We start from the raw sequence: 14,364 nt of genomic DNA on the forward strand, positions 1-14,364 counted from the left end.
ACAATTTTAAAAACAATCGAATTCAATGATTTTTAAAATTGTTTTTAGAACATTTGTATGGATGAAATTCGTCAGCTTTGCATTGAACACACATTTTATCATATCCATAACTCAATTATGTGGAGAAACCTTGACACTTCATTCATTTTTCGCGTTTTTAATAAAATGCTCAAAAATGGTATTGTAAACAAACCCACTTGTTGCTTTTGTGTTTACTAATTTTGACGTTTTAGGAATTCAGGAAAAACAAGGGTTCTATAGATTGTTTTCATTTAAATCTACCTCTTTACTTATATCATGCGCTGAATGGCTCTCTCTTTAGAAACTTTTTACACGACAAATTTGAGCGAGCAAAAATGTGCAACATGTATGCCAGCTTCCGATTGGCTGACACGCCGACTTTGACATTTGTTGCAGTTTTTTGACGTTTTTGCCATTTTTCCGTTCCCGTACTATTTGGAAAAATGTGTGTTATGGACTCATTTTCAACAGATTGCTCTTTTGACACTTTTATCATTAATAAAGAACTGGAACGAAGCTAGTATCTAAATGTCGTAAGATGTGTACAGGATTTAATTAATCCAGTGGATGATCTGTGAATAATCCAAATCAGTCATAAAATTAAAATTGTAGCTCTGTTCCAGAACTAAAAAGTTTTTACAATTTCTACCACTTTTACACATTTTGCGTTCCCGTACACAAAATTTATATGAAAATCGTTTACGACTTTTACAACTTTTACGACTTTTACCACTTTATAAAGTACGGGAACAGGCCATGTATGTATTTGCCATTCGTAAAAATTTACTCCCTTCCATTAGTACACACACTCTGGCAACTCCCTTCATTTATCAACTAGGCACTACTAATCAGACAACTCAACGAAAGCAAACAAAAAACTTGACGAATGAACGGTTGGTTTTTCGAATCCAATAACAAGAACGCCGCCAAACTCGGTACTCGGGAGGACATTTTGTGAAATTTGTTAAACAAATTGCAATCTTTTCAAAACAAAATAATCTACTTCTAAATAAAATCAAGAAATAATTACTAAACTGCTAAAAGAACTAAAACAAATTGAATGAGACTAAAAAATATGAATACGTCGGCACAAAATCATTCACATTCGCAACCACCGCGAAAGACAAATGAACACATTCAAGTTTATGTGAGAGTGAGGTAAAAAATCAAAAATAATTTATCAGCATCTTTGAATTTCTATGGGAAAAATAAAATGTTTCTTTTGCATTGTTAGGCCCTTGAATCGACGAGAAAAAGGCATCCATTCTACAGAAATCGTTGAAGTGGTGTCACCCAAGGAAATTATCGCTCGCAATTCCTTGGAATCTAAGTTAACCAAGAAATTCACATTTGATCGTACATTCGGCCCAGAATCAAAGCAAGTAGATGTTTATGCTGCGGTGGTGGGTCCCCTTATTGAGGAGGTTTTGTCTGGTTACAATTGCACAGTCTTTGCCTATGGCCAGACGGGTACAGGAAAAACCCACACGATGGTGGGCAATGAATGTGCTGAATTGAAATCGTCATGGGAAGATGTAAGTACAGTATAGAACATAATCAAACTTAGATGCTGTCAGCAAAATGAGCAGGCAGGCAAATTCACAATTGGACACTAACAAAATACCTTGACTTTTGTCGGGTTTTTAATGGGCCACAAATAAAAGCCGAAAAAGTTGTTAGACCAGTTTTGTGTTGTTGCAACCAATTTTTGGAGATTAGCATGAAATTAGAACGTGCTGATGAGTCATTTGAACTGATTTGTTGTTGTTGCAATTTTTATCTTCTTTTTCATTTTAAGGATTCTGATATTGGTATCATACCGCGAGCATTGTGCCACCTTTTCGATGAGTTACGTATGATGGAAATGGAATTTTCTATGCGTATCTCTTATTTGGAATTGTATAATGAAGAGCTTTTCGACTTGCTGTCCACAGATGATTCGACAAAAATACGTATTTTCGATGATAGCACCAAAAAAGGATCAGTGATTATACAAGGCCTTGAAGAGATACCTGTTCATAGCAAAGATGATGTCTACAAGCTGTTGGAAAAAGGCAAAGAACGTCGTCGTACAGCATCGACGCTAATGAATGCCCAATCGTCACGTTCCCATACAGTATTCTCGATTGTTGTCCATATTAAAGAAAACGGCATGGACGGTGAAGAAATGCTAAAAATTGGCAAATTAAATTTAGTCGATTTAGCCGGTAGTGAAAATGTCTCCAAAGCTGGCAATGAAAAGGGTGTTCGTGTCAGGGAAACAGTTAACATCAATCAATCACTGTTGACATTGGGTCGTGTTATTACGGCGCTGGTGGAACGAACACCTCATATACCATATCGTGAATCGAAGTTGACACGTCTTTTACAGGAATCTTTGGGTAAGTTGGTGTTTTTTATCAACCTTTGGTGATTTTATTTAGAGATAATCGTGTGGGAGACGATATAAATAAAGAGGACCTATGAAAGGGGAAGAAATGGGCAAAGTGGCTACCCAAAGGCAAGAAATATTTCATCAACAACCCTAGTCTACATAAAAGCTGCATCCCATTATAGCCCATGGGCCATGTAGATTATGAAATCTTAATCTGTAGCCAACTATATATCCCTCACCTATGTTTAAATTACCCAAAGCGTTGGTTCCCAAAAGGGACTGTAACGGTAATATTCAAGCAACTAAATAAAACCGTATTCGAATAACTTACCAAAGTGTGCTCGTGTTCTTTCAACCGACAGTGCATAGAGTGTGATAGTGCAAAGATAGGCAAAGAAACCCTGTTGCCAAGGTGGCATCGTTACTGTAGCAAGGCAGAGACGCTTACAGAGGCGAATCGTGGCATTTTCCCAGCTATTCTCACCTTTCGAAAAAATTCAAAACAATAGTTTTAGCCAATTTTTTTCTTTCTCCAAAATCGTCTGAAAATCTGCAAACTACCCAAAATTAAGTAAGGTAATCCGCATTTGGTTGTGTGGGCTTTATTATCTTTATGGGACGGGATAGAGCATAAGATTTGTCATAAAGTTCGGTATTATAAGGATTTGGACTTACCTCGGAAGTAGAAACGAAAGAAATAAAAAGTTGGCTTATTTGGTTAATTTTTTATTTTATTTTCAGGTGGTCGAACAAAAACATCCATTATAGCCACAATATCACCTGGCCACAAGGATATTGAAGAAACTTTAAGCACACTGGAATATGCTCACCGGGCGAAAAATATCCAGAACAAACCGGAAGTTAATCAAAAACTTACCAAGAAAACTGTACTTAAAGAATACACTGAGGAAATTGACAAACTCAAAAGAGATCTTATGGCAGCTCGTGATAAAAACGGTGTTTATTTGGCTACAGAAACGTACAATGAAATGACCCTTAAAATGGATTCACAAACACGAGAGTTAAATGAAAAAGTTCATTTACTTAAGGCTCTTAAAGATGAACTGGCTTCCAAGGAGAAAATTTTCAATGAAGTTAGTATGAATCTAATTGAAAAGACGGCCGAGTTACATCAAAAGGAAAATCGCTTGAAATGTACCAAGGGAGAATTAATAGAAACCAAGAAAGTTCTAAAGACCACCAAACGTCGTTACAAAGAAAAAAAGGTACTGTTAGAATCTCATGCTAAAACCGAAGAGGTGTTGAAAGATCAAGCTACACAGATTTTGGAAGTAGCTGACATTGCTACAAAAGATACAGAGGCATTGCATGTAAGTAGTTGATTTGCGGAGAAAAGAATTGAAGACGTGATGTTAATAAGTTTTATGCTTTCTTTAGGAAACCATTGACAGACGCAAGGATGTTGATGTTAAAATACAAACTGCATGTGAACGTTTTGCTGAACGCATGAATGAAAACTTCGATCAAATGGATGAGACCCTCAGGGAGTATCAAGGGAAACAAAATAATCTAGCACGTGGCGTGGAGGATGAGCTTGGTAAGTCAGAAAAGAAATCCCAAATGCAAGCGTCTCCTAATTACCAATAAATACCTCCTATTTTTTGTAGAGAAAACCTCAAATATCCAGTCGCAACTTATAGATGCAACAAGTGAGCGAATAAATGGTATTACACAGATACTGGACTCATACGAAACATCAATGGCCAGTGTGACAGAAAATCTGTGTTCGTCCTTAACTAATTTGGGAGAAAAACAAAATGACACAATAATCAAGTTCCTGAAAGAACTAAAAGAGAAAGAACAACAGTTTAAGTCACAAGTTAAAGAAAACCTTGAAGCTCTTGAGTTTACGAATGAACAGCAACAGCTAGCCCTAAGTAGTATGCGTGATTCTATAAAAGAAATGCTACATGAACGCAATACTAAATTACAACAACACACAAAACGTATACAAACTGAAATGGATGCCATTAAACAAAAAACTTTAGAAAATATACAAGAACTACAGAAAATATCGCTTAGTCTGGTTGAACAAAGGGCTGTCATTGAAGAAGAACAAAAATTATTGGAAGATTTCCAAAAGAAAATGCAAGAATTGCATAGAAAACACACCATATCTTCGAACAATATTGCCAATAATGTGCAGACATTAGAAAAGACTCAACAATTTTTCACAACACAAATAGAAGGTTCGTCTAAATTTCAACAAGCCTTCTTGGAAAAGGATGCCAAGGCCTTGGAGAGTAATTGCCAACTTGTTGAAAAGCTAACAAAAGAAATTGAACTCAACATAGATCAAAATGTGGCCAAATGTTCCACACTTACTATTCAATTAGATAATAAAGAACAAGAAACATCGAAATCACTGGCGAGTCATGAGGAAATTGTATCAGAACATTTTACACAAACAACAAATGCTCTGCAAGAATATGGTCCACATGTTAAACGTATTTGTTCAGAAAAAAGAAGCCAACATAAGGCGCAAACTGATACCATTCTTAGCACATTACAAGAACGTGTTAAGGAAACAGCGCAACATGTATCGATTGCAAAAGGTTTTAATAGTACTTTACAGCAAACAATGAAAGATTTCAATAAAGCCCATAAGGAACAAATGCAAACATGCGCAGCAGATGTGGAGACGTTCCGTAAAAGTGAAATAAAAACATACACTGCAACTGGGGCGACACCCTCTAAAAAGGAATTCAAATATCCACGAGTTTTGGCATCAACATCGCCACATTCAAATATTGTCAAACGTTTCCGCCAGGAAAATGATTGGTCGGATGTTGATATGACAATACCATTAGATGAGGTAAGTAAAGAGATATAGTATGTATTTTTTAAATTACGTGAGAATAACTTTGGTAAATTCACTTTAATACGACGGAAAATGTGCATCATCGAAATAATGATTTTAGAAATATGTTTGGACTGAACCCATTTCAGACAATTTGGTGCTGGTTTAGCTTTGGATACCGTAATATTTTTTCCAAACATAGTTTAACCCCCTGTTTTTGTAACTATTTTTTGTTCGTTCGTCTATATTCGTAATAATTTGGGCATCCATAGCTCAGCCCCTAGACGACATACAGATCTAATTCTTCGTAGACACGTTCTATAATATATAGCTAAGAATTCCTCATTCAAAAATCAGCGTTCCACATTTGCGCTAAGACGAGTAAATCGATCTACAAAATTTGACAATTCGTGTGAGAACATAAAAGTTTTTTACAAAAACAGGGGGTTAGTTCCAAAATAGGCCATATCATCCCACCCCTTTGGTTACCTCCTTTACTTACTTACTTACTTACTTACTTAGCTGGCCCATTACAGAACATTTGTTCTATAGGCCGAACTAAGAAGAGATCTCCATTCCTCTCTATTTGTTGCTTTGCTCTCTGGAATACCGCGCCTTTTCATCTCAACATCCACTTGTTTGCGCCATCTATTCCTTGGCCTGCCAATTCTGCGTGCACCGCCATGTGGCTCGGATTTATACGCCCTTTTAGCGGGTTCATCATCGCTCATTCTTATTATATGGCCTAGCCAACGCAATCGCTGCATCTCGATACGTTTAACAATATTGATGTCGTTGTATAGCAGATACAGCTCGTGGTTCATGCGACGTCGATATTCACCGTCAACGCAGATTGGTCCGTAGATCTTTCGAAGAATTTTTCTCTCAAACACACCAAGCACTGCCATGTCTGCTTGCGCAAGTACCCAGGCTTCGGAGCCATACATCAGCACGGGTAGTATCAGTGTTTTGTAGAGCGTTATTTTTGTTTGACGAGATGTGGCTTTGTTTTTAAACTGCTTACTTAATCCAAAGTAGCATCTGTTGGCCAATACAATTCTTCTTTTTATTTCACAACTGATGTCGTTTGTTGTGTTGACGGAGGTGCCGAGGTAGACGAAGTCTTTTACTACCTCAATATTATAGGAACCAACTTCCACAGTCGGTCCGAGCTCAATGGACGCATTGCGCGTCGACACCATCAACTTGGTCTTCTCACCGTTTACCGCCAGACCCACTTTAGCAGATTCTCCTTCGACCTTTATAAAGGTATCAGTTACTTCTTTTACTGATCGACCCATGATGTCTATATCATCAGCATAAGCAAGTAACATGTGACTGTTGGTGTAGATTGTGCCACTTCTTTTGACGTTTGCCTCTCGTATAACCTTTTCTAGCAGGATGTTGAAGAGGTCACACGAAAGGCTGTCTCCTTGTCTGAAACCTCTTTTGGTACCAAACTCTTCGGAGAGGTTCTTTCCTATTTTAACTGAGGACCTCGTGTCAGTTAAAGTCATTTTACAAAGCCGGATGAGCTTTGCGGGAATACCAAATTCAGACATGGCTTGGAATACCTTTGAGCGCAGCGGACTGTCGAAGGCTGCTTTATAATCGACAAAAAGGTGGTAGGTGTCGATCTGCATCTCTTGGGTCTTCTCCAGGATTTGCCGCAGGGTAAATATCTGGTCAATGGTGGACTTGCCAGGTCTAAAGCCGCATTGGTATGGTCCAATAATCTCGTTGACCATTGGCTTTAGTCGTTCGCACAATATCCCTGACACGATCTTGTAGGCAATAGGGAGTAGACTTATGCCCCTATAGTTAGAGCATACAGTCTTATCTCCCTTCTTGTGGACGGCTATTGGATACCAACAGATTTGAAAAATGTTCTTTCCATATCCTGAGTACACTATCTGTATCAGTTACCAAATTACCTTGCTGGTCTCTACAGGAGGATGTGCCTGTACCAAAGCCATCAGTTTGATGCTTGACTCTTTGGTAGAATTTTCGGACTTCATTCCGGCTCCTGTACATCTCGATTTTTTCACACTCCCGCTTTTCCATCTCTCTCTTTTTCCTGCGGAAAAGACGTTTCTCCTCTCTCCTTTTCTCCCTGTATCTCTCTCGTGCGCTACGCGTTGCTACGGATTGTAAAGTAGCCTTATATGCCGCATTTTTCTCTTCGGTGGCAGCACGACACTCCTCATCATACCATGGATTCCTTGGTGGAGGTCTCTGGTATCCAAGTATGGATTTTGCGGCTGTTTGCATGGAGTGGGCAATGCTTTGCCATTGCGCTGATATGTTATCGGAATGAGGAGGGCTTTGATTAAGCAATTGGGCTAGTTGAGTGGAATATGCTGTGGCTATCTGTTGTGATTGCAGCTTACCGATGTCTAACTTTCGTGTTGTGTCTGTTCGTACCTTGTTTGCTACGTTTAAGCGGGTGCGTACCTTTGCTGCAACAAGGTAGTGGTCCGAATCAATGTTTGCGCCTCGGAACGATCGTACATCCAACACGCTCGATGAATGTCTTCCATCTATCACAACATGATCAATTTGGTTTCTTGTTTTCTGATCTGGAGACAGCCAGGTGCCCTTATGAATATCGAGATGATTAAATCTGGTACTGCTAACTACCATGTTTTTTGCAGCTGCAAAGTCTATCAGTCTCATACCATTGTCAGATGTTTCACTGTGGAGACTGAATTTCCCGACTGTTGGGCCAAAGATATTCTCCTTTCCAATTTTGGCATTAAAATCGCCTAGAATGATTTTAATGTCATGGGCAGGGCAACGGTCATATGTTTCTTCTAAGCGCTCGTAAAATATATCTTTGGTCTGTTCATCCTTTTCTTCAGTGGGAGCATGAGCGCAGATAAAGCTGATGTTGAAGAATTTAGCTTTTATTCGAATTGCAGCAAGTCTTTCATTCACTGGAGTGAAGCTGGATACAAGATGTTTTAGTCTCCGACTAACTACGAATCCACAACCAAACTCATGCTTTACGTCATGGCAGCTATAATACAGTGCGTCACCTTTAGGTGTTGTTGTGACGCCTTTCCCAATCCATCGTATTTCCTGTATGGCAGTAATATCGGTCTTGTACTTTTCAAGTACGTCTGCCAATGCGAAGACTGCACCTTCTCTATAAAGAGTGCGAACATTCCAGGTGCAGATTCGCAGATCATGGTCCTTAAAACGTTTGCGGGGTTCGTCAACTTTAGAGGGGTTTGTTTTTCTTTTCTTTCGTTTTTTCATAGTAGGCTGTTTTTTCTAGGGGAGGGTTACTAACCCGACGCCCAAACCCAAGTTTTTAACGTTCTTATGGGTGAACGCGCGGCACATGTTAGCTCACTACCTTTAACGGGTGTTAAAGGCAGTTCCCCAGGTGACACCACGGGGAGGTCAGTGTCCACTTGGGATGAAAGAGGGACCAAGATAAATCCTGGGCTTTGCCATGTTAAAACCGGTCAGGACCGTTCCTTGGTATCTTCCATCCCCTACGTTACCTCCTTTACAAAAGTTTAAAATTTTTCTTTAAAATGGTGCGCACGATAACGCTGTGTTTCATTTTTTGACTCATGTTTATTAACCACTTTCTGACACCACAGCGTGATAGAAGACCAAAAATAAGAAGACACGTGTCCCGGCGTTTTTCCAATCACTTCAACTTTCGCGGTTATGGGCCCCAAAGACCTGAGGCTTTGATGCCAAAAGCGATCATTTTGTCAGGCACATATCTTCTTAACCGCTTGGAATTTGGAATTACTCGTGGAGGCAAGTAATGAACGGTTTAGTATCTATGGAGCGGAAACCTAGAAAAGAGGATACAAATCGCATTTTGTTTAGCTATTTTGGCCATTAAGAACCGTTTCTACAGAGTTATGTTCTAGAAAGTTGTTTATTGACATCTATGGAACATTTTACTAGTTGGCTGTTGGCTAAAATTTTGATCGGTTTGATATCTGCAGACTAAAATCCGAGAGAAAAATATTATGGAAATTTGACCTTGATGATTTTGACCTTGAATATGAAGTTGAATGGATTTTATGTGTTCACAATTATTATTCTTTAGGGTGAGAGCTACAACTTTTTCTCCATGAGTAATCCCTAATTCCAAGCGGTTTAGAATATATGTGCCTGACAAAATGATCCCTTTTGACATCAAAGCCGCGAAAGCTGAAGTGATAGGAAAAAACGCCGGGACACGTGTCTTCTTATTATGGGGTTTCTATCACGCTGCGGTGTCAAAATATGGTTAATAATTTTCGTGTCGCATAGTGTAACTCTCCAAGAGTTACAGCGTCAGAAATAGCTATCCAGTTGCACATTATCAGTTGCACATCATCGTAAGCAGCACATCACTACAACAACGCTGCACACAATCTCCACACCTGACTGCTGAACGTATACATCCCGCCGAGAAATAGCTGTATCTCAGATTACCCGCCTAACATTAGCCCGCTTTTGGAAGGCCATAATCGTTTGGTCCTGGGGGACTTTAATGCGCATCATGAGATGTGGCATTCGGCTCTCGGAAACGACCAGAGAGGTACAGCGCTGTCTGAGCAGATTGACAGCTCTACGTTTTGCACGGTCAATGAGGACGCATCTACCAGAATTAGAGGAGAGTGTCACAGCTCGCCAGACATAACCATCGTGTCACCTGGTCTGACAAATGACGTTACCTGGCAACCCGTCTCCATTAGCAGACCAATCGATTTCATTACCTCTGAACGCCGCACATTCGTCAATCATAAGAAAGCTGATTGGCCGGGTTTCAGAGAGTTTACTAATCACCGCTTCAGAGAACTGCCCAATCCTTCTGATGTTCGGGTAGCGGAAAGGACGTTCCGAGACATCATCACTCCTGCAGCCGCTCGCCATATCCCTGCTGGTCGAATAACCGAAGTAACACCAAACTTCCCAGCAGAGGCGATGGGATTAGCAAATGAGCGTGATGAGCTTCGCCGAATAAACCCCAATGACCCCAGAGTCAGGGAGCTGACACTAGAAGTTAACAGGCTGGTCGACGAGCATAAGCGGAACAAGTGGTTAAATCATCTGAAGAGTTGCAACATTGGAGCCGGTATAGGTGAATTGTGGGCAACGGTTAAGTCACTCTCGAACCCTAGAAGAAGGGAAGATAGGACCTCAGTCACGTTTGGCGACGTTACGTTGACTGATCCGAAGAGGTGCGCAAGTTATTTCAATCGACAGTTTGTCGAGCACCCCGAGAGTGACAGGGCTAAGAGAAGAGTATTACGTCGCATCAGATCTCTTCCTGCCGAGGAGGAACCACCACAGTTTACAATGGATGATGTTGCCAATGCCATCAGGAACGCTAAATCATCCAAAGCGTTGGGCCCTGATGGAATCTACATGGTAATGCTGAAGCAGCTGGATGAGCCGGGAGTGGAGTATTTCACTAAAGTTCTCAACTTGTCGCTATCCACCATCATTGTTCCCGAAGTCTGGAAAATGGGCAGGGTGGTCCCACTACGGAAGCCCGGCAAGGATGCCAGCAAAAGTGAATCGTACAGGCCGATTTCGCTTTTGTAGCCCGTAGCAAAGACCCTTGAGGCCTTAGTCCTCCCCAGTATCAGAAATAGCTATCATGTTGCCGATCATCAGCATGGATTCCGTAAGCAGCACAGCACGACAACTGCTCTGCACGCCATTACCACACATATTTGTCAAGGACTCAACCAGAGACGGCCGTGCGATAGTACAGTGATGGTGGCGCTTGACTTATCAAACGCCTTTGATACAGTCTGGCACTCCACGCTGTTTGAGGAGATTGAGCAGACAACCCTCCGGCCAAGCTTGAAACGTTGGATAGTCAATTATATGTGTGGACGCCAGTCGTACGTGGAATTCAGGAACAAGAAGACCAAATCCCGTAGAGTGAAACAGGGGGTTTCCCAAGGTGGGGTGATATCTCCGGAACTGTTTAACCTCTACCTCTCCTGTATTCCGCCCCCTCCAGACGGCATCGAGATCGTAACGTATGCGGATGATTGCACGATCCTGGTGTCGGGTACCTATCCTGATGACATCTGTGAGAGACTGAACAACTATTTAACCGATCTTACCACCTTTTTCCATTCGAGGAATATGCAGATTTCCGCCACAAAATCAACAGCCACTCTGTTCACCACATGGACAGCGCAGTTTGGAAGAGAATTGAATGTCGTGGTCGACGGTAGCAGAATTCCGACCACTAACTGCCCCAAAATTTTAGGGGTCACATTCGACACTACTTTCACGTCGTGCGCGCACGCCACAACTATCTGCGACAAACTGAAAAGTAGGAACAAGGTCCTCAAGTCCCTAGCCGGCAGCACTTGGGGTGCAGATAAAGAAACCTTGTTGACCACATATAACGCGATAGGTCGGTCTGTGGTAAGCTATGCGCCAGTCTGGTCCCCGAGATTATGTGATACGAATTGGAAAAAGATTCAAACTTGCCAGAATGCCGCCCTGAGAACAGCAACAGGGTGCCTCCTCAAATCTTCAGTGGACCATCTACATGAGGAGACAACGATTCTTCCAGTAAAGCAACACAATGAGATGCTTTCGTTGCAGTACCTGCTTGGATGTTACCGTGTGACACATCCCAATCACCATCTTGTGGGTAGGCCCGGCACATACAGGCAGATCAGGAAGGATATCCATGCTCTAGAGGGAGAGGTCCAACGATGCAGGAGAGAACCCCTAGATCAACAAGCGTATCGAGCAGGTTTGAATAGTATTCACACGGATGCTGTTGCCAAGGCCTTAAGCAATTATAGTGTGAATAAAGTCCTCGAAATACATTCCCCATCTATTGCAGCTGAGGAGCGTCAGCTGCCACGACAAACTAGAGTTTGCAGTTTTAGGCGGGATATTGCAGTCGCCTAAATTCTTATTGGGCGGAAATCGACCACGCCGTGCCAGACATCTGCCCAGTATGTGGCATAGGCCCGCACGACACAAAACACTCCAAAACTCCAGTGAATCTTTTGTTACATCCCATCCAAGCAGCCACTTTCCTGGAACTGGGGATAGATCCAGAGCCAGATTGAACAGAGGAACGAACATAATAACAAACACTGTTACAACAACAACAATCTCCACACACATTAGCCGAGGACTCAGCCAGAACAAGCCGTGCGAAGGTGACGCTCGGCGTATCAGAAGCCTTTGATGCTGTCGTGAACTCCACACTGTTTAAAGATTGGGGTTATTCTAAACGAAAATTCCCCGTGAGTTTTTCACTTTTTCCCTTTTTCCTTGAGTTGAAACGGCGGAAATACAAAAAAATCTCACGGGAAATTCCTATTCAGAACTACCTCTTATATATGTGGACGCCACTCGTACATGGAATTCAGGAACACAAAGTCCAAGCCCCGTAAAGTGAAACAGGAGTTCCCAAAAGTGGCGTGATATCTCCGGAACTGTTTAAAATCTACTTCTCCTGTACTCCACCCCCTCGGACGGCATTAAGATCGGAAGGTAGCGGATTATGGTACGATCTAGCCATCAAGTACCCTCCGCAATGTCATATGTCGGATATAAGTGCAACGGGATGAAAAATATTCCTAATTTCAAGGTCCGTTAACCTTTCTATTGTCTTCAATAGAAACGAGAAAAGACTAATTGGTCCAATTGGGTAGGTGATTGGACTCGAGTTATCCTAGCATGTTAGAAGAGTTTTCGTAAAGACATCCACTGCCACCCTGCCTTATTCAACCGTGTGTAGATTGGAGCCCTGATTTTTTTCTAAACTAATATCCTGGGATTTCTATGGGTCTGGCCTGGGTTGATACATCGGAAAAAGCTATCAGTAAAAGACAAACTTCCCGGGAAATGTTTGTGCGTGAAATAAAATTTCCAAATTACTTGGTCAAATTGCCAATAATGAGAAAGACCTCCGGGTTCTACATCAAATACCAATCCGGCCTATAGCCAATCATTTTGAACCAATAAATTATATTATGGAACGCATTCAAGCACGGCGATTCATTAGCAAGAAAAAGCATGACAGCAGTGATTTGCCAAAATAAAAAATACATTTATTAAAGCTAAATATTGCATTCAAAATTTAATTTAATTTCAGGAAAGTGAAACAGATATTGATAATTCTATATCGGATACTGAAACAATTCTAAATTCAACACCTGTTGAAGCTGAGGTGATGCCACCTAAACGAAATTCAAATGTAACACAAAGAAAATCGGATCGCAACTCAAACTTACTAAAAGTACCACCACAACAAAACGGACGTTCTGGTTCACCAGCTGGCAGTATATCACCGCGTAAAGGGGGTTCTTCACGGACAAATTCGCCAGCTTATTTAAAGGTATGAATGGAAATGGCAAACAAACGAAATATAATTTAAAAAATTATATTCTCTTTTCAATTTCAGCAAAATAAGGAAAACATAGGCACTTAATCATCATCGTCCCTTACTACTTTAATATACAGTACCCAATTTTTGTAGTGTTAAGAATTTCATTTATGTTTTGTTTATTATTCACTTAGTACACGTCACTCCCCTTTCTAACAATGCATTTTCCTCGTTCGTCCTGTAACAGTAATTTATTTTAATTATTTTATTGTATTATTTTTTAATTGGTTTTGCGTATATAGAGAAATATAACAAACACACAGCTATTGAATTGCTCCATTTTAAATGACTGATGCATTGAAATTCTCGTGTAATGTTATGTGTTTTCTCTTCTCATATGTATGTGTGTATTTCATTTTTTATATTTCTTCTCTTTTTGAATGTAAATAAATAGTTTTTAAATAACTAAATAAAACAAAAATATTTTTAAAAACATTAAATCAAAATGCATTTTGTTTTTTAATCATCTTCGTCATCTTCATCCTTTAATATGCCCAAACGGCGAGCCACCTCCTTAACATTGGCTATGAATTCTTCTTGCACCAAATTGAAACTCATGGCCAATAGAGCTATGCCAAATAACAAGTACAATGAACAATAGGCTATGGATTGTTCGGATTCATCTTTAACACCTTTGGCTGGTACAAAATCGCCAAAACCTGAAAGAAAATAAATTTGTTAAAATATATGTGGAATAGGCATATGATCTAGTTTTCCGGCAACTTTTAAAATATACTTTGTAAATTTATTTAC

General features: G+C 40.4%; 3 protein-coding genes across 5 annotated transcripts in view; 2 read left to right on the plus strand and 1 right to left on the minus strand.

Moving 5' to 3' along the window:
- The first annotated feature begins 861 nt into the window (after positions 1–861).
- Positions 862–14,058, plus strand: Klp61F (Kinesin-like protein at 61F). Its single transcript, XM_073984376.1, has 8 exons — positions 862–1,179; positions 1,256–1,556; positions 1,820–2,402; positions 3,137–3,726; positions 3,794–3,953; positions 4,024–5,231; positions 13,321–13,563; positions 13,630–14,058. The coding sequence occupies exons 1-8, from the start codon at positions 1,082–1,084 to the stop codon at positions 13,654–13,656; spliced, it is 3,210 nt and encodes a 1,069-aa protein (XP_073840477.1). The 5' UTR covers positions 862–1,081; the 3' UTR covers positions 13,657–14,058.
- LOC141402668 (uncharacterized) lies at positions 9,721–12,232 on the plus strand. Its single transcript, XM_073984381.1, has 2 exons — positions 9,721–10,709; positions 10,932–12,232. Exons 1-2 carry the CDS (start codon positions 9,738–9,740, stop codon positions 12,120–12,122), a joined length of 2,163 nt encoding a protein of 720 aa, XP_073840482.1. The 5' UTR covers positions 9,721–9,737; the 3' UTR covers positions 12,123–12,232.
- Positions 13,935–14,364, minus strand: part of galene (potassium two pore domain channel subfamily K member galene) — a 47,181-nt gene continuing 46,751 nt past the window's right edge. For all 3 annotated transcript variants that reach the window (XM_073984379.1, XM_073984378.1, XM_073984380.1), the window contains one exon: positions 13,935–14,270. In XM_073984379.1, coding sequence (XP_073840480.1) covers positions 14,071–14,270 — 200 coding nt within the window. In that variant the 3' untranslated portion in view covers positions 13,935–14,070. The remainder of the gene's footprint in view (positions 14,271–14,364) is intronic.

Source organism: Musca autumnalis, unplaced genomic scaffold, assembly GCF_047663935.1.
Source record: "Musca autumnalis isolate F117 unplaced genomic scaffold, ASM4766393v1 scaffold_4, whole genome shotgun sequence".
Taxonomy (NCBI): Eukaryota; Metazoa; Arthropoda; class Insecta; order Diptera; family Muscidae; genus Musca; species Musca autumnalis.